At 42.6% G+C, this 26,344-nt stretch overlaps 2 protein-coding genes across 2 annotated transcripts; one reads left to right on the top strand and one right to left on the bottom strand.

Moving 5' to 3' along the window:
* The first annotated feature begins 523 nt into the window (after positions 1–523).
* capn9 (calpain 9) lies at positions 524–19,313 on the top strand. The gene is made up of 20 exons (XM_088933740.1): positions 524–859; positions 6,335–6,404; positions 7,583–7,701; positions 7,798–7,931; positions 8,238–8,406; positions 9,008–9,091; positions 9,208–9,293; positions 9,672–9,749; positions 10,548–10,708; positions 12,250–12,410; positions 13,044–13,252; positions 13,672–13,708; positions 14,506–14,586; positions 15,869–15,926; positions 16,126–16,190; positions 16,635–16,703; positions 17,137–17,215; positions 18,516–18,632; positions 18,730–18,788; positions 18,897–19,313. Exons 1-20 carry the CDS (start codon positions 644–646, stop codon positions 18,921–18,923), a joined length of 2,079 nt encoding a protein of 692 aa, XP_088789866.1. The 5' UTR covers positions 524–643; the 3' UTR covers positions 18,924–19,313.
* LOC148819876 (uncharacterized) lies at positions 17,793–26,130 on the bottom strand. Its single transcript, XM_088933741.1, has 9 exons — positions 26,017–26,130; positions 25,839–25,874; positions 23,382–23,669; positions 22,546–22,669; positions 21,832–21,863; positions 21,171–21,213; positions 20,124–20,164; positions 19,716–19,754; positions 17,793–17,884 (listed from the first exon to the last, which is right to left on the bottom strand). The coding sequence occupies exons 1-8, from the start codon at positions 26,057–26,059 to the stop codon at positions 19,717–19,719; spliced, it is 645 nt and encodes a 214-aa protein (XP_088789867.1). The 5' UTR covers positions 26,060–26,130; the 3' UTR covers positions 17,793–17,884; position 19,716.
* Between the last annotated feature and the right edge of the window lie 214 nt (positions 26,131–26,344).

Raw genomic sequence — 26,344 nt, 5'->3', positions numbered from 1 at the left:
AGAACATGACAGGATAACAACTGAATGAACATCTGGATTTATTAAGTACTGCGCTTCTGTTATTAATGTTTTTTGTGCTTATCTGCCTACTAGGAACAAAGACAAGAAGGACAGATCTATACAGTAGATATATTTGAAAAAGCCTGACATCAAGCCTCATTTGATCTGCAGTAATGCTCTGAATAAAACTAACGTGGGAAGTTTAGCTCCACACTGAAGTGTAAATTATTCTACACTCATGCAAAACATGTGGCCATAGCTATACATGTCCTGAGCAGTGATACTGCTGGTATCGCTTCAAACAGTTTGCATTGAAAAGACCGGAGGTGTTCAACAGCTGCACCATACTATGCGGTATGTCTCTCCTGGCATCTACACACCTGTACTAGACGACATTCCTGCAGTCACTCATCCCTGTGTCTCCAAGCCGGAGTAAATTCTTTTACTCCTTTCGAGAGCCAAGATCCCCCGGGGCCGCCCGAGGGATGGGCTGGGCATTCTGAGGCGAGTGGAACCTGTTCCTCCAGGTGTGGTCCTACAGGTACCTGCCTGGCGGCCAGGTGAAAACCAGGTGCCCTGCCACTCTTCCTGCGTAAAGTGCGTCTCCACCGCAGAGCTACACTGTCCGCGCCAGGGTCCGAGGATGCCCTACTCTTACCAGAACTCCTTCCAGAACAAGGGCGGCGACAAGCCGGTACAGGCTCGCCCGACCCAGTTGGACGGCAGGAGCTTCGAGGAGCTTCGCCGGGAATGCCTGCAGAAGAAACGGCTGTTTGAGGACCCGGACTTCCCTGCCTGCGACTCCTCCATCTACTACAGCGAGAGCGTACCCATCAACTTCTCATGGAAGCGACCGGGGGTAGGACATGTTTCACACCGCATAAATACAGGCTCCCAGCAGACAAGCCAACTGTTTCGGGGGTGTTTATTCGTGCTGTGGTTGCAATTAATGTTTGGGCTAAACATATTTATGTTTATGATTAATGGGGCTTCATTTTCTTGAATGAATATTGTTTATCGACGTGTAGCTGGAAACTAACTATATACATATATACTGTAGACTTTTCTTTTCTGTCAGCAGTAAACGAAACGACAGTGGAGTTTCTGTTGTTAGGTGTTTGAATTCAATTTGTTGCGATGGACATGGCGGGACGCAAAATTCGCTTGTGAAATAACTTACCGAATATTGTTTTTCTCGTTACGCGGTTTCAGATGTCTCATTAAAACATAGATCAAGAATGCAATGGTGTGCGTTTCATAAAATGCTGTTTTAATATGCGTTTTGATTCGACAAATGACGGCTCTGGTGTTTTGATGGCTTATTTTCATTTTGAAACCATTATTTATTGCTCTGTTTTCAGCGGGGGTGTCCCAGTCATAAAAAAGTTGAAGTAATGCTTAATGGAGACACATACAAAAAACACTTTAAAATACAAAAATACAAAATACAAAAATGTAGGACTGTTGTCAGTCAGCTGCATTGCGAATTATACCAGATAATTAATTACTCAAATGATGGATCAAGCCTACTCTGGTAAAACGTGACAAATCTCAGAATGAAGTACGAAAACTGTTCTGCCCTCAGCGCAGCGCAACTCCAGTGTTTCACTTGCATGTTTTTGAATTTAGAGACGAGTTTTTTTTGTTTTTAATCACCTTTTTGCCAAATATAAAATGAGAGGTAGCGAAGTATTGTGTGTAACACTCATCGTTCTCAAAATGGGATTCAGCACCTACTATTTCACATACGCAAAAGACGATTTCATGAAGTGTTCTGGAAAAAAGTGATTATCTGGAAACATACTTCATTTATTTAGTTTGGACTGTTGTCAAAAACATATATATATATTGTTTTTATCAAAACTATTTAAAAACCTGTTCTGCCAAGGGATGTGACGCGTCTTGCGCAACATCACCGAATGCTTTTTAATGCTGTCCAATAAGAGCTTGGCTGATTTCAACAAGTGGGAAACAACGCCAGGTTTAAAATTCCAGACATGAAGACCTGTCATGTTTAATCATCTAGGAAAAAATAAAACAGAAAACACCTTGTGAACAATGAACAAAAACGCCTCAGGCTATCATCGTCTTGCTCAAACTAATAGCATACGGTACACAGAATCTTACGAACTGACTCGGTCGGTTTTGTATATGATTGTAGTTCTTCCACTGCTATTTCATTTCTAGAAAAAACGTCCTATTTCATGACTTTCAGTACTACCAACATATTATTTACCAAGGGTGTGCAGAGCACAGTCCTTGACCAGGTGTAAACATGAGCTGCATGGCCTGTACTGCACTGCAGAGAGAAGCTGCCTGAATATACTGTACTGTGTGCTTCCGATCACCAGATAACCGCTGATACAGCAGCGAATCTTGCACAGCCTTTCAAACCCGAAAGCTACTGTAGCTAAGAAATGGGGTGTCTGTGGAATGATGCCCTGTCCCGTGACTGCAGTGCTGGTGAGGAATGAAGCGCGGAGGCACGCCAAGAATTTCTTTTCTGTTGACTTTGAACGGGAGTGCCGCCGAGGGCTCCATTCACAACCCGCTGAGACTATTCTCCTGCGTGGCGTGGGAGTGTCACTTGGAGCCAGTAGCTCTGAGCTGCAAGCTGGAATGTGTTTCAAGTTCACAGCTTGTCACCTGCAGAGGAATAGTAATGGACACCAGTTGTAAATAAAGAATAAGAGAATAGTAACCTTTCACGTCAAGATGTAGTGGACCTGCAGACTATACTTTACGATTTGCATTGGAGTAGCCATGTTTTCCCCCCACCGAATGATAGCACTCTTATCTTTTATCTGTTTCCCTTAGACTGAATCTTGTGTTTTAAATTTTGTTGTTTCTCCTTCTGGTTTTGATTGGAGGTGGTAATCAATATTTCCAGCACATCACTTGGCTCAATGTGAGAGGGACCTGAAGCAGTAGGGCAATGTGCTCAACTCTGCACAAAAGAACTTAAGAAAGGATCCAAACCAGAGGAGACCCTTTGACCACCTTGCCAATTGGGTAGTTTGGTAGCAGAATGAAACTACGATTTCATGCAGCTATATTTTAAAAGAGCTCTGAGTTTGGGCCTCCATCACCTTGCTGGGAAGCCTGTGTCAGACACCCACTGCTCTACTTGAGGCCTTACTGGTGCTTTGAGAAGCATGAACATACAGTAACTCCCTGGACTGGAATGTCACATTTTTCAGTGTTAAACATCCTGTGCAATGTGTCTGCCCACTCCATGTCCAAGACTTCATCATTTCTTTGCCACTCTTTGTGCCACTCATCCTATTTTTAGAATATCTGTTTGCTAGTGTGCTAGCTCTGTCAGCATGTCCAGTTATTGTCGAAACTGTAAAAATCAGGAAGAGTGACAGGCCCAGCCAATTCCTGATCCAAATGTTGTTTTCCACGTGGTTTTCTCTGGGAAGTGGCGTACAGTAGTTTTGTCCGGTTCTTGCCCTTTGTTTCAGCTGCATTCCAGTGGCATCCAGCACTACCAGGAAGCAAACGTTTCTGGATCTTCCAGCAGAATATTTGAACACACCCTAAAAAAACACTAGTTTCTCCTCCCAACTTGTTCAAAACCTGTTTTCATGAGACAAGAACCATCTGATTTCAAGCCTCCCAGGCACCTGCACTTTGACTCAGAGGTGTCTATTCTTCGTTAGAAAGCTTGTGATGCACATACTCAGCAGAGAATGGTGATCACTGTCTAGTGGTCTTATCGTCCTGTAAAAGATGAGCTGTCGGCCTGACACCTCCCTGTGTCTTGTACAGGCTGGACTGTAAAAAACACAAGATATTCAAATGGGAATATTTTTTACCAAAGAATAAATTTGCCAGTAGATCTCCCCAAGGTCTTTGATGTAAGCTGGAATTGGAAATATTTATTTAAGGAAAATTAGTAACAAGATTTCTTTTAAAGACATAATGCGCCTGAGCAAAATTTGCCACAAGTTTTCTGCAAGTCACAGAAAACATCTTACTTTTTTTAGTCAAAACTATGAAATGAAATGTACATACTGTATATATTTCTGTACAGTACATGGTATATTTATACATACACATCGTGTATTATCAGATTTATCTGTTTCTAGAAGCTGATAATGCCCAGTAACATTCTAACTTGCCATGCAATCTCCCTGGTGCTGGAGGAATTGGTCAAAATTAGACAAGAAATGATTACTTCAATGATAACAGATTCAACAGATGAAATGCAGAACGGTCCTGCAGGTTTGGACCTCTGTGCTGTTGGCTGTGTTGATGCAGCTCAGTGGGTTTTACAAACTGGGCCCACCTCCAGTCTGTGACTGGAGTCAGGATTGCCTGCACATTCCTCAGAGAGATGCTTGTCGTGCTCTGAAGCCATACTAAGGCTGTGCAGTGTGGTGGAGGGTGTGCCTGAGACCTGCTCACTAGATAGGACAGAAAGTATGCAGCGATGCTTTGTTCCTACACTGTACTCAAGAATGAGGTGCTACAGTCTACAGTCCTGTAGGCTGGGCGAATGGGTGCTCCAGTCTTGCTACAGTAAAGAAGTGAAAAAACCCGCCTCACCAGCCTTTGTGCTTGGTGCACTTACCCCTGGAGACAGTGAGAAATCATCAGCTTTAATGCGCAATCTTCATCTCCTTTGTGAGCAAATTGGAAATATCCCTGGTCCGCAGCCTTGAAACTTAGAAACTCCAGATGTTCCGTTCATTAAGGCTTATGTACGGTACAGTACCACTGCTGCAACAGCAATTAAACTCTTACTTTCCTCTTGTGGGCAAAGTTATTTTGTGTGAAACACTACTGACATTTGCCAATGGGTCTCTTTCGAGAACAATTTCCTTTTCACACCCTCATGGTAGACAAAAGTGACAGGTCTGAGCTGAATTTATGAAAGTAAACCTGAAAACAGCAATAATGATTGGTTTGCTTTGAAAGCCACTGTAAGAGTTTTATTTTAAGTCTGGAGCTCTGGTCCAGTTCAGGGAGTAGCCTTGTCTTCTAGGAATGTCTACAGGTTTTCACGACTCTTGTGTGACACATTTTTAAATACATTTCGGAATGCGCCTTGAAACCACTGCCAGCTGACGCACAGCTCTGCAGGTTCCGGAAGTGAGTCATAATCAATATTAATTGGGATCAATTAATCTTATCGGAATGTAAGAATGACCCTTCAGCTTCTTCTTAGACAGGTGAACAGACTAAAATCCTTGTTTCTCATTCTGATTGAAGATTCTGTGTTGTGTGGATCTCTGATGGCAAAGTTCTAACAAAAGCCCTGTGCTTTTTCACTCCTGCAATTCTGTCCACCAGTCTCTTATTATGTACAAATGCTGGCATTTGTTTAAAATTGGGCAAATGGCAATTGTTCTGTTTCCAGAGTTTTCTATTACTTTTAGGAACTGTGATTTACTACTCTATGAATAACACATACGAATGAGCAACATAATTTGCTCAATGTTTTAAATAGCTTGAAATGGAAGCATTTTGTGAAAACATATCCAAATATGGCAAATTGAATTAGGGTGTTTAAGTCAAATCGGATTAACACACTTCACAGATTGTGTAAAATGATTTTGACTAGCTACCTCCTGCAGAAGTAGTATGTGATTGATAGCTGACAGGAATGAGGGTAGTGTCTCTCTAGTCCACGCCCTGTTTCACTGGAAGCTAGGAAACATCTTGAACATCTATTGTTCTCTGATATTGTGCTCCTACCTTAAATAAGACTTTGTACCTGGTATGGAAATATTTCCAATCCTACTTTTATTTGGAGAGAGGACAGTAGATTTCTGTTTATTTCCTGCTTTGTTTTGATATTTTTCAAATAAATCCTATACAAATATATCCTAAACTCTTTACCTCAGTTCCCTACTCCCTTGACACTGATTTCCTCTCCTAAACTGTTAAACTCTGTTAAACCTATTCATTCAGCAATGAGAAGCTCCTGACCCAGAGACACTCAATGCACGGATCACTGATTCAGAGCATAGGATGTATGTGTCTTGTTTGTGTTGTTGTCTTTCAAGAATTGTATAGAAGGTGATATCAGTCATTGTAGATGAGAATGAGGATGAAAACTCCTTTTAGGGGAACTAAGAATTGGTACACCACGAAATCACCCCATAATGATCAGATTGCCAGAATAGGGCACTAGCTGCAGGTCAGTCAGCATACTGTGGCTCTAAATAAGGATGAGTGTACAGGAGCTATCTGTTATGAATGTTGTCATTTATGCACTCACTGAAAAGAAAAATCACAGTACAATACCTTCCTTGTGTTTTACCTGGGTGCTACCAAGCACTGACCATTTGTTCACCTTTCGATCTTTCTGTATCTTTTTTAGGAACTTGCACAAGATCCAAAGTTTATCCTCGGTGGAGCGACCAGAACCGACATTTGCCAAGGAGAACTTGGTTAGTATGGCATAGTTCACAGCATGTCGCATAAAAACATTCCCACTTTTTTAAGCAACGTAAAAGGCAGTACTTCAGGTATACGAGTACAGGCACTGAATTTATTTATATTTAAATTGGGCTGACTTTTTAATTTTGTATAGGTGTGATTCATTTGCCCATTAAGGCAAAAATATCAATATTTCAGCCAAATATACAAACGTTTCTGCAAATAAGACTGTAAATAAGAAAGTGAGCAATTATTTTATATAACTCTGTATATCCCCTATTTGCTTTTACAATGATGAGGAACCCCAAAACAAGAGGAAGCCCTCTGTCTGTTCACTGGGCAGGATATGAGGAGGTAATGAATGCCACCTTTCAGTCACGGACACTGTCAGCCACAGTCCGAAATTTACCCACCTAGATGAGCCTGACTTGGCCTTTATAAAATGTACCCTGGTATACTTGGTGTGAAGTCTGTCTACAGTTCCCACTGCTCTGCCTTGCTTTTGCTATACTGTACCTTTCCTATGGTTGTGCATTTCTACACTAAAACAGTAGCATGGTAAGTTTTTAAAGGCTTGTAGTCCCGAAACAATGGCATTACCGTCATGTAGAATAATCATTGTGTTGGAAAATAATCATGTTTAGCTTTAGTAGTGTCAGCATGAATACTGGGCAAAGACAGTGAGAAATACAAACCCTTGTTGATGTTTGTACTGAAGAGCTATTGCTGTTTAGACCATGCTGAATTAAGCTTTAGGACACATTCAGTCATTTCAACAGACCTGCATGGGCTGTTTCTATTTGATCATCCACCTGTGAAATGAGTATTGTATAGAAATATTTAGCATACAGTAGTATCTGCCATTTTGTGAGTATTGCATGCCATTTTTATTAAAGAGACTGTAGTTATTCATTTTCACTAAACCATCTTACATGCAGCCTTCTTCAGGACCCCAAACACAGCTGAACATGCCTTGGCAGTGTATTTTGGGTGGTATTCATTAATAACATACAATTAGTTCATGATTCTGATTATTTTACAGGACCTCCCAGAATTTTAAGAAAAAAATTGATAGTTTTCAACGACAGACAAATGGAATCTGCAAATGTGTTGTTGTCAAAAATGGCTGCTACTCTGTTTATAGAAAGCAACAATCAAACTTTTATTGTCATTAATTTGTTTCAATCAGGTGACTGCTGGTTGCTGGCTGCCATAGCCTCCCTTACCCTTAACGAGCAGACGTTAGCGAGGGTGGTTCCTCCTGATCAAGATTTTGATCAGAACTATGCTGGGATATTCCACTTCCAGGTGCAGTAGATCTGATTGTGAACATGTCTTGGTCGCGCAGTTATTGAATTCATAGACGCTCATAATGTGAAGTAACGCCGGCTTCCTTCTGTCTAGTTCTGGAAGCACAATGAGTGGATCGACGTCGTCATCGACGACAGGCTGCCCGCAGTCAGGAACCGGCTTGTTTTTCTGCACTCGGCGGAGAACAACGAGTTCTGGAGCGCTCTGCTGGAGAAGGCCTACGCCAAGTACGAGTCATCGTCGTCGCCAAAGGGCTTGGGACTGACTCCCCAAGGGCTCGGAACCAAAGCGCAACTCCTGTCGTTCAGCTTAGACCTCAGGCCTGAGAGCTCCAGCGCTTCGTCTCGCTGCGGCAGGAAAGAAAATAACTTGTGGCAGACTAGCGTCAAAGTTTCCTACAAGTGCTTGAGGAAGTGCAGAAATGTCAAATGTTGTGAAAGTGACACGACAACAACAACAAAAAAGCCAGAGTATTCAACTAATCAGATGGAATATATGATTTTGTATAACCTTTCATTTGAATTTGCGTTCAGGTTGTATGGGAGCTACGAGGCCCTGAAGGGAGGCAGTACGGTCGAAGCTATGGAGGATTTCACCGGGGGGGTGGGAGAGATGTACGACACCAAAAAAGCCCCCGACAACCTGTATCAGATCATCCAGAAGGCTCTCGACAGGGGCTCCATGCTGGGCTGTTCGATTAACGTAAGTGTCTTTTTTTAGTCCCTTTAAGCTAGTTTGAAAAGGCAACCGCAGTGCTGGAGTTTTACACACATTCAGAAAATCTCGTGGGTAAATGCAAGGTGTGGGTCTGGTATGTGTATGGTAGAGGAATGCTCTTGAACTGGATGCTCCTGTCAGAAGCATGTTGTAGTGGGGCAGAGAAACACAGTTCCGACGCTTGGTTGAGAGGCTGTTATGAGCCATGTCTGCAGAGTAAGAGAGATGAGATAAGATCACTTTATTGGCCGTATACAATTTCTTGTATTAGGAATTTGTCTTTTCACATACCCCAACTTGCTCTCCATGAGGCACACAGACAGGGAGAGAGAAGCTTGGGGTCAGAGCACAAGGTCAGCCATTTATATGGCACCCCTGGAGCAGTTGGGGTTAAGGGCCTTGCTCAGGGGCCCAATGGAGTAGGATTCCTCTGCCAACTGCGGGATTTGAACCAACAACCTTCCAGCCACAGACGCAGATCCTGAGCCACAGAGCCCCCGCTCTACCTGAGTACTTGTTTGAAGAGCTCTCTGTATGGTTGCACACGGTCTGATTGTAATGCCCGTTTGTGTTTGTGCGTCCTCAGATCAGCAGCTCGGCAGAATCAGAGGCCCGGACCACCACGGGCCTTGTGAAGGGACACGCCTACTCCATAACCGGGCTGGACGAGGTAGCCGACGAGCCGCGCTCTCCTGGGGGGAGGGGGTCCGTGTGCCCTGGGGCTGTAGCGCGGGAGGGAAAGCTCTGGTCCTGGCCGCGCGTCCTCAGTTGGCCTTTGTGTTGCAGGTGAATTACCGGGGCAGAAAGGTGAAGCTGATCCGGGTCAGGAATCCCTGGGGACAGGTGGAATGGAACGGCCCTTGGAGTGACAAGTAAGCGAAGGCTTTCTCGCTGCTGCTGGGATTTGGGCAGCAGCTGCTGTCAGCTATGGGAAAACCGCTATAGTGTTTGTGCACTGGTGACCCTGTTCTAAACTTATGCTAGTAACACAAGCAGCATACACAGAGAGAGGCCATTCTTTGTTTTCTGAGGGATTTTTCATACTTCTTTAATCTTTAGTGCTTTGGGTGTCTGTTCGTGTTTTTTGACGAGTGTTGTTGTCGCAGACAGATAAGGAACATTCACCTGACACAGGTGGAAGTGCCAGCCCCAGGTTGATTCAAGTCAAGGAAAACAATTTGTGATAAAAGATCAATAATAGTTGTACTTTTGTTCGTGCCTGATGCAGTGTCTTCCTGGGCTTTTCACAGCTCTAGGGAGTGGAGTGCAGTTGACAGAGAAGAGAAAAAGCGTCTCAACCAGAATGCTTTGGATGATGGAGAATTTTGGTAAATCGGTTTTTTTCCATTCCTGCTACAGTCCAAGTACTCATTATGGGATATGAAAGCTAAAGTTCAAGGCAGTCTTTTTCAGTGGCTCTGCACATCTATCTGAGGTAGAAGCAGATGATAGAAGCACGGTGCCCATGCTGTATACCTTCTGGGTCCTGAGTTCGAATCTGGACTATGCTGGCTGCCTTCTGTGCTTTTCCTCATGTGTTTGCATGGCATTTTGTGTGTGTTATTGTCCTATGTTTCCAGGAAAGGCTCCAGGTTGCTATGAGCCTCACCTGGAAGAAGTCGCTTTCTGATAGTGATCTATCTTATTCAGTACGATAAGGAGTTTAAATATATCCAGACACTAAACATTTAGTGTATATACCCCATGCCAAACATACTACAAATTAGTAAAATGGACAAAATGCTTGACATCAAAATCTTAGACATATACAGTACTTCCAGTTTGATGTCTGAGAGGGCAGCTTCACACCCACATCTACTAATTAATTATAGACGTAATTACAGTTTTATGTAGACTAATGTACATAACCTTTGGAATAGGTCTGTAATTGTTTTTTCTGAATAGTGTTCAAAAGGATACGACCTATCTAAGCATCAACGATTTTAATAAAATATGTTTTAAGCCGTTTCATATCAGCAATAGGCTGTGCTTCAGTAAATTCCATTTTCCTTACCTTGTACTTGTCCAGAACTGTAGTTTGTAGTTGATTTTCTCTTGTGCTTTTATTAAAATCGTACTTTTTTATTTGTAATTATTGTTTACCTCTCTCTGGCCGGATGATTCAGGATGGAGTTTGAGGATTTCAAGACGAATTACGACCAGATCGAGATCTGCAATCTCTCTCCTGACGCTTTAACGGACGACACCGCGCGCAGCTGGGAAGTGACCTTATTTGAAGGAAGCTGGGTTCGGGGTTCAACCGCTGGGGGCTGCAGAAATTTCATTGGTAAGCAATCAGCAGAAGGATGGGCCGTGCATACTGATGCTAAGAGTAGGAGAGTAATATACTTATATAAATCTACATATTTTATTTTAGATTTAACTTTATTAGCCATATACAATTTCTTGTATTAGGAATTTGTCTTTTTGCATACCCCAGCTTGCTCTCTATGAGACACACAGACGGGGAGAGAGAAGCTTGGGGTCAGAGCACAGGGTCAGCCATTTATACAGCGCCCCTGGAGCAGATGGGGTGAAGGGCCTTGCTCTGGGGGCCCAGCTGAGTAGGATTCCTCTGCCGGCTGCGGGATACAGCAGCCATGTCACCCTGCAACTCACAACTGGCAGCCCACTGAAGCTCAGTAGGTGTGAGCCTGGTCAGTACCTGGGTGGGAGACCTCCTGGGGAAAAACTAAGGTTGCTGCTGGAAGAGGTGTTAGTGGGGCCAGCAGGGGGCGCTCACCCTGCAGTCTGTGTGGGTCCTAATGCCCCAGTATAGTGACGGGGACACTATACTGTAAACAGGCGCCGTCCTACGGATGAGAAGTAAAACCGAGGTCCTGACTCTCTGTGGTCATTAAAAATCCCAGGGCGTTTCTTGAAAAGAGTAGGGGTGTAACCCCGGCGTCCTGGCCAAATTTCCCATTGGCCCTTATCAATCATGGCCTCCTAATATTCCCCATCTATGAATTGGCTTTATTACTCTGCTCTCCTCCCCACTAATAGCTGGTGTGTGGTGAGTGTACTGGTGCACTATGGCTGCCGTCGCAACATCCAGGTGGGGCTGCACATTGGTGGTGGTGGAGGGGATCCCCATTACCTGTAAGGTGCTTTGAGTGGAGTGTCCAAAAAAGCGCTCTATATGTGTAACCAATTATTATTATTATTATTATTATTATTATTCAAACTGGCAAACTTCCAGCCACAGGCGCGGATCCTTAGCCACAGTGCCACTGCTTTGCCAGAGCTTATTGATCAGGAGAGTGATCAGAGAGTTAAAATTTCCAAACAAAATGATCTTTGTGTAAACAGACCTGTTGAACAGCACTGGTGGATCAGTAGGTGGCACTCTTACCTCTGGAGCAGAATTTCCAAACCACCACTCCACTGAGGTGACAGGAGACATGATATTGTAGGAGGCCCCATCCCTTGGATAAGACGTTAAAGCGATGTCTGACTGGTTGCTTGGTTATGAAAGGTAACCCATGGCACTGCTTGTAAGAGCCAGAGTGATATGCCTTGTGTCCTGGCTAATCTCTGCTCCAGGCATGCTCAGTCTTAAAGTTCATTCTTCATTCAATTGCTGTGCAGTGGGGCCGCACTTCAGCGCTGGATGAGTGGGTCTCCATCTTTATGTAAAAGGCTTTTGGATCTTTGGGGATGAACAGTGCTGTATCAGTTCAGGAATTATTATTATTTCTGATGCTCATTGCACCACAGCTGCAGTCCTGTCCTCAGATTGTTTCTTTTTATTTCTTATTTCCCACTTTTGTGCTTTTCATTTTACTCACGTGTGTGCACACATGTATGTCTGCCCCTTTTCGCCAGACACGTTCTGGACAAACCCGCAGTTCAAGGTGACCCTGACCGACGCGGACGACGATGACGATGATGTGTGCACCTTCATCGTCGCCTTGATGCAGAAGAACCGGCGCCAGCTGCGCAAGGAGGGGCTGGACCTGGAAACAATCGGCTTCACGATCTATGAGGTTGTCCGCTTGTCCTCCTCCCACACTGTCCACATCACACACTGTCCACACTGTCCACATCCCACACTATCCACACTGTCCACATCCCACACTATCCACACACCACATCACACACTGTCCACACTGTCCACATCACATACTGTCCACAGTGTCCACACTGTCCACATCCCACACTGTCTACACTGTCCACCTCCCACACTGTCCACATCACACACTGTCCACCTCCCACACTGTTCACATCACACACTGTCCACATCACGCACAGTCCATATTCCACATTGACCATACTATCGAGATGTCATCCTGCCCACACTGTCCAGTGTGAGGGGAGAGTCGTGCCCCGCCCACACGCACGTGGTAGGGGCAGGAACAGACCTTGCTAGGTCACCCAGAGGTCAGTGTGATGCAAGTGGATTGTGGGATTGCTGGCTCAGAGGGCACGGCCTCTGTGTTGCCGGTCTTGGATGGAGCCTCTCACTCTGCGCTACACCTGTTTATTGCTGTTGAAATATTAGAGATAAACAAACCTGACAGTGTGCTACTGTACCCAACCTTAGCAGGACTGCTGACATCCCTGTTGCGAATTCCAAGAGCAAACCTCTTGCTGACGTCAGGGCCCATTTTCTGTTCCAGGCCCCCGAGGGGGAAGATCAGGCCTCAAAGGATTTTTTCCGCTACAACCCGTCCAAAGCCAGGAGCAAGACCTACATTAACCTGAGGGAGGTGTCCGAGCGCTTCACTCTTCCCCCAGGGCAGTACATCATCGTCCCCACGATCTTCCAGCCCCACAAAGAAGCCGACTTCCTGCTGAGGGTCTTCTCCGAGAAAAAAGCCGAGTCTGTGTAAGCAGCGCCTTCTTGCGTGTGACAGAAAGGACATTTTGAAGTGGGAAGGCCCTGTGTGGCTCAGACATGAAAATGACCTGCCTGCACGACTCTAGAACACTGGCTAATGTACTTCACCATGACATTTGGACATGAGTTCACATGTTGTTTTTACTGTTCACTTTTCAGCATGGATTTAACCACTACTTGTTGCACAACTAGTACAATAAATATCCTACAGAGTATTTCAGGTATTCTGGAGCTTTGAGGCAATTCTGCTTGTCATTAGCTTTTAACTATCTATGACTCATTAACTTATTTTTCATTATACAGTTTCTCTTATTTTCATTCTATGTTTTACTGAAAAACAATTATATATTTGAGACAAAGTTTTAATGTGTGGGTGGGCATTTCTCACATCATGCTCTTCTCCACAGGGAGATGGGGAGTACAATTGAAGCAGATCTACCAGAAGTGAGTCAAAATCGACCGTTAATTTGATTAAGGATAAGGCTAATTAAGCCTACTAATTTATATCGAGTGCTAGCAAGCAAAAATGTACAAACACAAAACATTCTTTTTGTGAAAAACGCAATCAGATGGGAATAATATTGTCTTAGTACATTATCTTTATGCAGATAATTGCTTTAGCATATCATACTAAGAAATTGATCAACATTTCCCTTTTATGTGCATCTGGTTTTAATACATTTTACCTTATGTAAGTTTACCATAAGAAATGCCTGATGTTTTTTTTAGTTTTCACTAGCATTTCAAATTGGAATTTCTCACTTACCATTGTTTTTGAATATTTTGATATCTTTGCTTAACTATGTTGAAATTGTAGTCCTATGATTGTTGTTGCCAAGGACAATACAGGACTGTACTGGACAATACACGTGTTGCAGCAGTACATAGTGACGCAGTTTGAGTCCTTGGTTGCTGAGCATAGCTGTCTCAGACAGATAATAATCTATCCCACTTGAAACAAAGTAGAAACATGTTTATCCCCAGTCCTCTAGTTGAATCTAGAACCAGATCATTTTTCCGTTGAAAAACTCACAGCAACACTTATAGGATAAGACAACATGAATGTGTTTGGAACTCTTTTCGACTCACAGAAATAAATGAGTGACTGAAACCTCTTTTCAGTTTAAGATACATTGTTTCTTGTCAGACCTGTTTCCAGATCTATTCCATATTTTAATTGTAAGACAGATCTCCATCATTGGTGACTGTGATTTCTCACTGTGACTGTTGTGTCCTCCCAGCCGCCCAGACCCAGCCTGAAGGAAGAGGAGAGCAATGAGGAGAAAGGCCTGAGGAGACTGTTCGAGCAGATCGCAGGCCCGGTAAGACCAGCGGTGCGGACAAGGCTCGGAGGCTGCAGCAGTGTCCTCTGGTAATGCTGGGACGTTATCCTAAACCACAGCCACTAAATCACTGTGGGAGCCTGCTCTCCTGACATTTCCTTCAGCTGAGCTCTTGATTTCTTCATTCAAGTCCTTATATTCAGAAAGTTTTCAATTTAAATCCCCCCAAAAATAATAACAATAAAAAACTTTATTTTATATAGTGCCTTTAAAAGTGGGTTCTCAAAGCACTTTACAGGAAAAAATAACAATGAGAGGAGACAGCAGTATAACAGTAACAATAAGGGCTTGGAAATCAGTAGGAAAGCAAAGCAGTTACATGAAAACCCTTCTGAGTTGGATTGCTTTTTTGGAGAGGAACTCAATTTTACACCCATCATTAGCTAATAGAAGTATTTTAACAGTTCATTTGAAATGCCAAGGCCTGTGCGAAAAGCCATGAGCTACCCTTTCCACTGAGGAACCCTGAGGAGTGTTTCAGTGTCCAATCTGACAGACATCCATGCAGCCAGCTGAAGGTGTCAGTTGTGTAGCTTGATATCAGACATACATGTTTCAGACTGCGTTCCAGGTGTGTTCCCAGGTGTTTGGGAACAGCTGAGAATTTCTGACAACAGTTTCTAAACTAGAGGGATCTTTGCTAGGATTAACCACTTCAGTGGTTAGTGTAGACAATGCAGAGCTACATCTACTGTATATGTTATTCTGTTCTGTGTATTACACTGTGACTGACAAATGCATCAGACAAAATGGCTTGTCATTTGCTTTCACTAGGATTAACAACAACCAAGAATAAAGCGTCCTGAGAGGATTATAGACTGAAAATTTGGCTCAATCTGCTTGGCTGAGGGCTGACCTCCTGGCCAAGGGACGAGGAGGCCATGACCTCCTTCCAGAGTGAGGAGTGACCCAGGGGCAGTGGCAGAGGAGGAGATGGGGTGGAGGTGGGATGCAGGAGACATATGCGAGGGAGAGAACAGGATCCCGTCCAGTATTTAAAGTGTTTAGGAGAGGAAATGATTCGAGAGTGATTGCTAATGACTGACAGCTGAGTGATTGAGCTCGGTTGTTGTCATCCCTCCCCAACTTTCATTACAAACTCCATGTAGTGATGCAAACTCTGAAGGGCTCATCTGAGTCTGTTTCATACTGCTGAATTCCCAGTCTTGTGGATTTGCAGGGGGGTGGGGTGTGGCTCTGAGGGCTGGTCTGTTAAAAGGACTGCGAACGAGTGAAGTGAATGTTTCTCTTTACTTCCTAGGATAAGGCTATCTGTGCAGAAGAACTTCAGACGATACTGAATGGTGTCCTGAGCAGACGTGAGTAGTGAGATCGGAGATAAAGACCAACAATATAACATAAGCATGTAATAATTCCACCAACTCTGCTTGTATTCTGTCCGGTCAACTGTTACAGTGAAGAATTTTGCCAGTTGGATAAAGAAACACATCATTTTCTTTCATACCATAAACTTTCAGGTTATGAATATAACATCTGTTCTGATTTTTTTTTTTGTAGGGAAGGAGATCAAATTTGATGGCCTTACTCTTAACACTTGCCAGAGCATTATCAATTTGATGGATGTATCCTTTTTGAAATTGCTTGACTGGAAATGTTGGATAAATGACCAATGATTTATTATATAATATTTTGGAGAGCCAAAAGTTTCAAGGTAGCTCGGAGGACCTGCAGATCCTCTCCTGACCTCATGTTGTGTTGAGCTAATTATTCTTTATTATTACAATCGAATTATTGAGACCTGCTCCCTCTTGAATCATTTGTGACATTAAAATGTATTTCCCAAGTAGAAAGTTATGTCTATATTATAAATAATTGTATTATATATTATATTTATAATATGATATTATAAATTTGATGTGAAAACAGGATTAAAAGTATAGGTGGCAATATTATATAACATGCAAATATATATCACATTGTGATAATATCAGTTGTGCCTTATTTTTGAGTAGTTCCTTATTTTTTATTCACTGGAGTATGAATTTTGCTTGACCAAAAAAAAACAGGCTGACAACACTGGAAAACTTGAGTTTCAGGAGTTCAAAATCTTTTGGGATAAGTTAAAGAAATGGATTGTAAGTATGAAAAAATAATACTTATAATAATATAATAATAATACAAATGTGCACGGGATTTTCATTAATCCACAGAGTCAGCCATAGGACCCTCTTTGAACAGAGTGTAATGAATCTGGAATAGTCCTGAAACTGTTCTGGTGGTAAATCCTGTGGGAGGAGATGTGAACACAGGGCTGATATTAAATAACTGAGAATGCGTCTTTACTGCAGTGATTGCCTGCTGTTTTGACAGTCAAAGCTACTGTAGCTTTGAGCTTTGAGCAGCTGGCTTGGTGGCCAATTTCAGTCCACAAGATGGGCACCATACACCGGTGCTGAAAACTCTCCGGCTCCCCAGGCTGTGCTGGGTTCACCACTGGGCAAGTTGATGGACAATTAAAGTTGAAGAAGTCTTATAATATGACCTAATCACATTTTGTTTTGTTTACAGATGTTGTTTCTGACATTTGACACAGACCGATCTGGCTGTTTGTCCTCTTACGAACTGAGAGCAGCTCTCAGTTCAATAGGTGAGAAATTCAGTAGTGAGGAGCTGGATGTCAGGGGCCTTCTTTGATTTAAATAATATTTACTGAAACAAACTTCTAGGTTCCTGTGGGTCTTTCTGTTCTTAAAGATCTTGTAGCTACTTAAACGTAAACAAGTACCCTATTCTTTCTTCTTTCTATCCATACCCTATGTTGTGATTAAACTGTTTTCAAGTTTAATCTGATGTTTAAATTGTGTCTGTAGTCATTGGTAGTCATTACATTCACCCCCTTGCATTTGAATGTATTTTGTTTCCTTAGGTGATATATTTAATTTTGTTCAGAGTACTAAGGAATAGATGTCCTGCCTCTAAGCGTGCCTAACATTCTTCTTAATAACAAAATTATTCAATATGTAAGGCCATACACAGAACTGAGCTGACTCAATACCGATGCACGTCAGGGCAGTGTTAGGAGAAAATAAGATGATTAAATGTAGCATTTTCCCAACCAAGAATCTTGTGAAATAACAGTAATTCTGTAGTTCTAAACAAACCCATTAAGAAGCAAGGAGCAGAAAGTGAGGCCCATAACAACAGAGTGAATGCCACTCTTCAAGCAGCCTGACAGAATAGAGTTTATTCTCATGTTGATCAGAAGGAATCACAGCTGTCAGGTCAGAGTACGGATGAGTTCTTCGGCAAAGGCTCTCTGGAACACAAGAGACAGAGACGTGACAGATGTTATAATTCTGCACACTGGGTCATCCTGTGAATGTCCTTCACTAGACACACGTCTTTAGTCTCTGTCATTCACAGTCAGTGGCTTCCCACTCACATTGCTGTCCCTTAGTTCGGTGGATTGACTCTCAGCCAAGAAGAACAAACACAGCGCTGGATATTTGATTCTGGTTTGCACACAGCCACTCCACATGCAACAGAACCTTGCATTTCACTTAGCACTCAATCTGTAGAAGGAACATAGGACGGTTAAAACTGTAATGACATGCCCACAGACTATTCCCACAGGAACATGATCTTAGTGCAGGCTTGAATTGGACTCCTCCTCAGTCTCCACGTGCTTTTTTGGGTCTATCCAACAGGGGGTTAGGGGGGCACTCTGCCCCATGCGAGACACTCTAGACATCAATGAGTTGATGGGCAGGGGAGCCTTGAACGTTGAGACCAGGGCTATAATAAACAGCTAATCACTTGGTGTCCTAATTCTTCTACTCTGTTTCATGTGATGCGGTTTAATGAAGTCTTCAAAAATTGTTTGTGTATGAGCACAGCACGGTACTTCCTGAATTGTCCGTGATGTGTTGTCGTTTTTTCACTTGCAGGGATCCGTCTCAACAACAAAATCCTGCAGCTGCTGGCCTTGAGATTCGCCGACTCGCAGTTCAACATCGACTTTGACGACTACCTCACATGCCTTGTTCGGCTTGAAAACATGTTTAGTAAGTTGCCTGTTTTAAACAGACCTCAATGTTCAAGCTGGACCGAGCAAAGACAGGATAAAAAAATCTCAAATAAATTCCTTTTCCTCATCCATAGGAGTTTTCCAGGCACTTGACAGAGACAACAGCGGGGAGATCTCCCTGAATTTCCAGCAGGTAGGACTGACAGAGAAAACCTCCGAGCAGTACAGCGTGGCGAGAGTGTGACGAGAGTGTGGCTTGTGTGAAAGTGTGTGCAGCCAACAATTTCTTTTGCTTTTCCAGTTCTTGCACCTGACTATGAACATCTGAAGAGTGGAAGAGCACAAGAAGAATGTGAAAGACACTGAACAGTGTTTCATCCTGGTGGAGGAAAGCAAAGAGATCTGTAGTACAGCTTGGTTTGTAAGCTCACTGGTTCTAGTGGACACTAGAACAATATATTCAATGTTTGGGGATCTGAACCTTTGTTGGCACGTGGCTACAGCCAACTAAATAACAGTACTTCTGTTCAGCTCCATATATTAAACACAATGGTTTTTCAATTTGCTTAATAACATGCTTGTACAGTGTTCATCTAGACACAACACAGGCATCCCAGATTGATCAAAGGGGAATAACTAGGTTAAATCACTAGTACTAATGTATTAATCCCCAAGGTGTGCTTTGGAAGAAAAAATAATAAAATGCAGTTCCCATGGATTCTCTTTGTCTCACGTATGAAAGAAATGTATTTCCAAGGAGTTTTATGGAAACTTTTCCACGCTTGTTACTGGACCTAACAAAGGGAAGATCCTTGAACAGTGTAATACTATTACTCCAAAATCAGCTTGCTAAAACTGGGCGAAAACATCTAGTGTTCATGAAATTCATCTTAAACTCTGTTCACCAAACTCTGGGTCAACATGTAGTGATGACTGTTTTATTTTCAGAGACTGTTTTCTTCAAGCACAATTTGTTGCTTTCTTCAAAGCATAAGAATTTACGTGTCCTTTTGTTAAAATGTTTACACATGGATATTTTCATCATTTGGTTTAAATGTGGAAACATTCTTAGCTTTCTTAATGAACATAGTTTATTGGTAAATAGAAAAGCACACTGTACCTCAAGGGTAGCCATCTTGACTTTCCTTTTCTCCCGTGGCTAAAATGAAGCGTGACAAAGACTTGGGTGAGAGTATAACATTTGATGTGAGGTGTGTTCATAATCAACGTATCAACAGCAGGGATTCTAACAGGAAGAGCAACACAACTTCCTTCATACATGACTCAGGGAGGGCAGGCTTCTCAGTCCTTAATGTTGCTTTCCAGTGAAAAATGTTTATGTATTTTTTTTAAGTAAGCAATTAAAAGCAAGAAGCATCAGGTAGATCTTTGAATTTGGCTTCATGACATTAAAATGCCCGTGGGTCTTCAGTGTAATCTGTAACTCCAGACTAAATGTAGGTCCCTTCCTTTTCCACAATGCGCTCATACTCCCCCTGCTGGTAGGATACCACAATGCTATACTTACTAAGTATGTAGTATACAGCAGAAGAGTCTGGGCTGCTGGGACTGTAAAATAAAGACATGTCCATTGGTAAGTGTACAAATAAAGGGAATCAGAGAATTATCTACCAAGTACTCTTCACAAGCAGAGAAAATTATTTTTTTTCAACATAATCCCCCGCCCACTTGCACTGCTGCCTCATATAGTAAATGTGTGAGCGCCCTCATAATGAAATGAAATTGTTCGGTCCCCACGCCTGTCATGCACTGCAGCTCAGGTCCCATGAACGTCACTGAAGTCCAGACCCCTGAGAGCTTCCTTCATTGTGATGGCTGCTGCCCTGCAGATGAAGGCAACTCTTAGAGACAAAGGACACCTTTCTGCTCCACAGCTGTGCGTCCACAGGGTTGGCTCATAGAGCAGTTGGGTTTTGCACCACCTACCTACCTTAAAGTCCAGATCAACACACCATTGACCAATGCGCTGCTGGTTTTCCAGCTGCTTGGCCCAATGAGGTCAACTGCAGACTTACACCAGGGCTGAGAAGCAATGGCTCAGGGATCAACCAACATTGTTTTCTTCGAGGGCACATCCGTAACTTCGTGAGGTGGTGACAAGAGTGTGTGGAGGTACAAGGAAACCATGCTGGTTGATAAATCAAGATTCCCCACTTGCGTAGCATATTGGCTGAATATCTCAGAGAAGTGCCTTATTGATTGACTTGCTGTGGCATTCATAGTATAGTTATCAAGAAAGTATGTAGGTCCCTTTTCAGGCCATAAAGGCCCAAGGGGGAATGGGCCACCATTTTCCTTTGACCATCCAACACCAGAGGTGGAGGTGATGTGGTCAGGATCACAGTCTGGCCAGCCTATTACCCCCAGAAGGATTAACCCCCGGAAAGCAGGCTGAGTGGACCTGGGAGCCATCTGGAAGGAATTAGAGCAAGTTACATCACTTGCCCCTACCTGAGATTGAACCCGGGACCTTCTGGTGAGAAGCTAGACACCCCTGCCGTCTGAGCCACCACAGCTCCAATCAAAAAAGTACTGGCATCTTTTATCTTCTTACCTTTGGGTGTTTTGGTTATTCTGGACATTGACTTGTGGTCCCACTGTGGAATGAAAATGGGTGTGAATTAGAAAAATATGAGGCTGCTGTTGAAATTTTCCACTGTTGGTTAGCTGCCAGGGAATGCACAACAGAGACATGACTCATTAGTGAAATCACAATGTGAGGTATTCACCTGCTGTAAAGGCCATTAAGCTACAACAGGGAGAAGAAAAGGGTTGGAAAGTGGAGGAGGTGGTGGATTGTGAAAAACATTAGAAGTGGATGTGTCTTGTGTGGGTTGAATCCCTTTGTGACAGTTCAGAGGATGGTAGGTTCACGCAAGATGGGGGTTCTTGTTTAAAACCACATTCCCCAGAAGGCAATGGGGAATGACCCGCCATCCTCTGTCACCTGACCCATTTGGAAGAAGACAATTGGTTCAGTGACACGTAAAACAAGGAAGCTGAGGCCTCCATGTTGGCAGTTAGCCTCTGTTATCTAGGAGTATCTAGGAGTAGTTAGGGCCTCTGAAATGTGCTGCATCAGGGGGAGAAGGACATGATGGGCCTGAAAGATGAACCCAGGAGAGGAAACTTGAGGAAAAGTGTCTGTTTTGCCTAGACTCGCCCATTAAAATCCCATTATGGCCCCCGGTCCCCTGGTGTGATACAATACTTACCATTATAATAAACATCGGCATTACAATTAAACCTGCAGGAGAGAGAAACATATGTAATGAAGGCCTGAACATCTTGTAATCTGGAGGAGATATTGTGCTTAAGAAATTCCACACTTTTTTCATATTGACTTCTGTACTTAATATCTGGGGGTGCCTGTCCCATTACCTACAGTACTTCTTTCACCCAACTATCAGTGGTAGCATGGTGATACAGCAGTTAGTGCAGCACCCTCACGGCTCTGTAGTCTCTTAAGTTGGGGTGCATTCTGTGTGGAGTCTGCATTTCCGTGTGGGATTTCTCCTGGTGGTAAGTGTGAGCTCTCTGAGCTGTCCTTGTGTGGCTCTGGCCCTGTGCTTCCAGATTGGGATCAGTGTGGCTGCTCCCCTCACCAGAGCAATCCATTTTGTGATGATGGATGGATTGTACTCAAATAAACATTGCATGTTTATTTAAACGAACCTAAACCTCACAAATACATCTTCCCCCTACCCCCCTGCCCACCTCAGGCTGCAAATACTGACTTTGTTGATCAATGTTTCTTTTAAAAAAGAACGTGTGTAGTGTCCAGCATGCCTGTGCAAGAATAAAACTGCAATATTATTACCAATTGTCTATTACGAATAGACAGGTTACCATTTCCAAATGCTTTGATACTGAAGTGACAGAGGGCTCCTCTTCACTAGTCTGCAGTACTGCTGCCTAATCATTGTTACCTTGTCCGTGTTGTCGGGGTTCTCCTTGTCTTCAACTTCCTTAACACCCAGAATGTGACAAGGAACACACACAAGAGTCCAGGTCCTGCTACTGCCACCACGATGATTGGAAATGTGTTACTACCTGAAAAAAACAAATCATGCAAAGTATACAGTATTAATATGTAATATGTCACAATAATATTAGAAGGAAATGTAAGAAATTGAACTAGACAACTAAAAGTACCCAAGAAGAGTATAAAGCAAGCAAGAAAAAATATTTCCGGGGGATGCCTGACTTTGCATATTCTACTCAACGCTCGATTGCAGGGGTTAGGCAAATGCAGTAACACTCTAAAGTAAAAGGGCTCAGTAATTCAGGCTGATGCTCTTCTATATGCATTCACTTTCTCATAACAATTTGAGCCAATTCACGTATAGTATAGTGAGCTCCAGACTGTTGCATAAGCCAGCACCTGGAGCTGGATGTGCTGCCTTAATTATCACACAGTAAATGTGCGCAGACAGATGTGTCCAGTCATAACGTTCATGGCATAGTACTGTAACTGCTTTCATTATTTTGTCCGAGCAATGGATACGGGACCCCCCGAGCTTAGAAAAAATGAAACCGCTGACTGGAAAGTGAGTCGGGGACCAGTACAGGGCCCGCCCACTCCGGGTGAAAGCCCCCAGATTTCCAACGGAATTCTCCAGAAAGGCTTGTGCTCTCTAAAGAATCAACAATGTTCCTCCATTCTGCAATGAAACCTCTTTAAATTGCAAGAGGGCTGGAAGATTGAAAAGCACAGGCACAGTTGTACACATTCACCCTTGCTAAGCACAGGACGACCGCATACCTGCTACCTGAAGATAGACGGAAGAGAGGCTCGGTGATGACTGGATGGATCCCTCACCACTGATTTCACAGGAGTAGGTCCCTTCGTTCGCCTTGGTTACTCTCTGAATAATAAAATCGTCTCCTGATTGTCGTCTGTTCCACTTGTGGCTCCCGACGACATCTCCATCCCGAAGAAGATGGATCATATAGATGGCGCTGTGATTTAAACTGCTGTTTCCTGGGATCTTACAGTGGAAAGTCACATTTCCTTCTTTAGGCACAGGCTGCTTCTGCAGTAGCCGGATCTCTGGCAAATTGAATTATTAATCAGAGCCAGACAGGAAGACATTAAAAACAAATCTTTTGTGTACTGTACCTAACATCACTTCAGGTGAAGCTGGGAGCTCACTGAAGCGAAAGCACTTCAAGTCCAAAACCACAAAAAAACAATATCTAACAGGAAGCAGGCTATGTATTTTTGTGTATTTTTTAAGGAAATGAGATATTAACAAAACTCTTTCAAAAGGTAGTATGTTCTGTTAAAGTTGCTCAGCGTACTTCTACCTCATTAAGAATACTGTGTTCAAGTTCGATACAAAAAAGATATTGCAACTCTGGAATCAGTGCATATAATCTCAGACAAGTAGAATGTCCTACCCCGACAGCCTAGGAACTCAATCTCTTTAGTCTTTAACAAGGTTGACAATAGGGTAGCCTAATTCAAGCGTTCAAAATCCTCATCAAAGGCACCTGGATAGTCAGCCCAGCAGAAGTCTTCAGGATCTTCAGTGAGACATAAACTGGAGGTCATAAATGGAAACTACTGGAAGTGATTTAAAGCCCAGAGCAGGAGGCACTTGTTTACACAAATGGTTATGGAAGAAGTATGGAAGAAGCTGAACAGCCATGTTATTGCAGCTAATATCCCATCTTCTTTCAGGAAACAGATGAGATCCTTGTATCAATTTTCTATTAACAGTGAATCTATGTGGGTGAAACAGTCATCTCTCGTCTGTAGTCTTTATGCAGTTACTAAGAAAGGGCGATATACAGTAACTGTACAAAACAATCCAGGACTTTCAAGTAGTTTAAGCCAAAGATAACATTTTCACATTTATTACACAGCTAACATATTTATGATTTATTGTTGGAATATTATGATAATGTATGATGAGTGAATACTGAAACATTAAAAAGATGCTCGTTAAATCTGAGACTGTTTTTTTGCAGTGTTTTCCGTCATGATGTTCAGTAAACATGAAAGACCTTGTTCTGAAGCCGTATTGAAACTGTTATTTCCATCACACGTCAATTAAACGAGTGAAAGCTTAACACTAGGAAAACAACTATGGAGCTTATAGAAAAAAAACATTTTTTTCTGTTTCCATCGTGAACTTCTAGATATGACTAGAATTCTAGCACTTCTCAAAATACCGGACACTAAATGACAATTTCCACAGTGATTCAATCTATTATACTGTTTTTGTAATGCAGATACGTGTACATTTCTGTTTCTTTATTGGCACAGTATACATATTTCATACTACGCTAATGCAGTCTCCACTATTTCCCCAATGTATTTTTCTCATAAATTTGTTACGGTGTAAAAATAATATTGTACCATCAGTCTCTGCAGAATACCCGAAGCTCGATCTATTTCAATAACAGCGCAAGCTTTCATTAGCAAAGACAGTGGAGCACCCAGAGTTGAACTGCTTCTGGGGTACCTTTCTCCCACACAGACATAGGTCTGTGCTTTAGTTCAATGAGGACTGAAACCTCACTGCTGGACACAAACCAAAAACCAGAACTTCTTCAGACTTTGCACTCTCAGGTAGCGACATCTTGAACCTTGCATGCAGCTCTCTCGCGGTTTCTGTTCCGCTCGAATTAAAACCCAGGGGAACTCACAAAGGTAAATTTGTTTTACCTTTATTAAAGACGGACAGCAAAGAAAAAGAAACCACGTCTCTTATCGCGTTAGACTGAAGCTGCTGTTTGGAGTGAGTGAATTTTAGTCTAATGTAAATACAGAAACGAAGCGGAGAAGGAGAATCTCTAGTACTAGTGCAGGATTCTAATCCTCTAGTCTCAATAACGACAGAAATAAATCCTCTCTTGTATATTCGTTCAGTTAAGACATCCAGAGGCCTGTGCTGTTTAATACTCAAGGGGTGGAAACACATCACGATAGTTTATGAGCGTTCTTGCCCCAGTGCAAAACAACAACAAAAAACAAAACAACACAAACATTTCCAAAAGTAATTTTAAGCCAAACAAGTAAAACCCTCCACGTCGTATTGTACATAGTGCCTAATGCCAGACCATTATCTGATTATTCTTTTATTTTTGTTTTGTTTTAAAAGAAGGTGAAATGATTTGTAATGCAGCTTTTGGATAGCCAGAAGCCTTTTCAATGCTGTCTTTACTTCAGTCACTGGAGATTGGCGACAGTTAAAGAATTTAATTTTCTTACCTATTCGATGCCTTTTCTCCTGATCAGCCACACTATCTTTGGAGATAAAAAATGAACGTTGTTAGTTAGATAGAAACATTTGTAATAGTTATGGGTTGTAGTTCATTTTTTTAAAAATCACATTTCAATATTTAAAGACTTTTTGCCAGGTCTGAAAAGAGCACTTGCGGATACTCACAGACGATGAGTAAGGTGGTGACTAGAATTCCACAGGAGTTCATGTCCTTAAGGGTACCTTGCTGAAAGAGAGCTGACTGAAAGAAGAACCCTTCGTTTCAGGAGGGCTGAACAGGAAGAGGAATACAGTAGCAAAAATGATCTTCTCTTAAACGTTGCTGTTCAATTGACCGCTTAACCAATGGTGTGACACATCTCAATGTTCATCTCAGAAACTGATTATTCTTGAATCGCCGCACACAGACTAATATAGGAAGAAAACTGTCTGTAAACTGAGTCTCCGTTTGCAATAAGAAGACTGAGGTTAATTGACAGCTGTGCTTATACAG

The sequence above is a fragment of the Atractosteus spatula genome, chromosome 15 (assembly GCF_055471065.1).
Source record: "Atractosteus spatula isolate fAtrSpa1 chromosome 15, fAtrSpa1.hap1, whole genome shotgun sequence".
Lineage (NCBI taxonomy): Eukaryota > Metazoa > Chordata > Actinopteri > Semionotiformes > Lepisosteidae > Atractosteus > Atractosteus spatula.
This window is presented reverse-complemented; position numbering and strand designations above follow the sequence as displayed.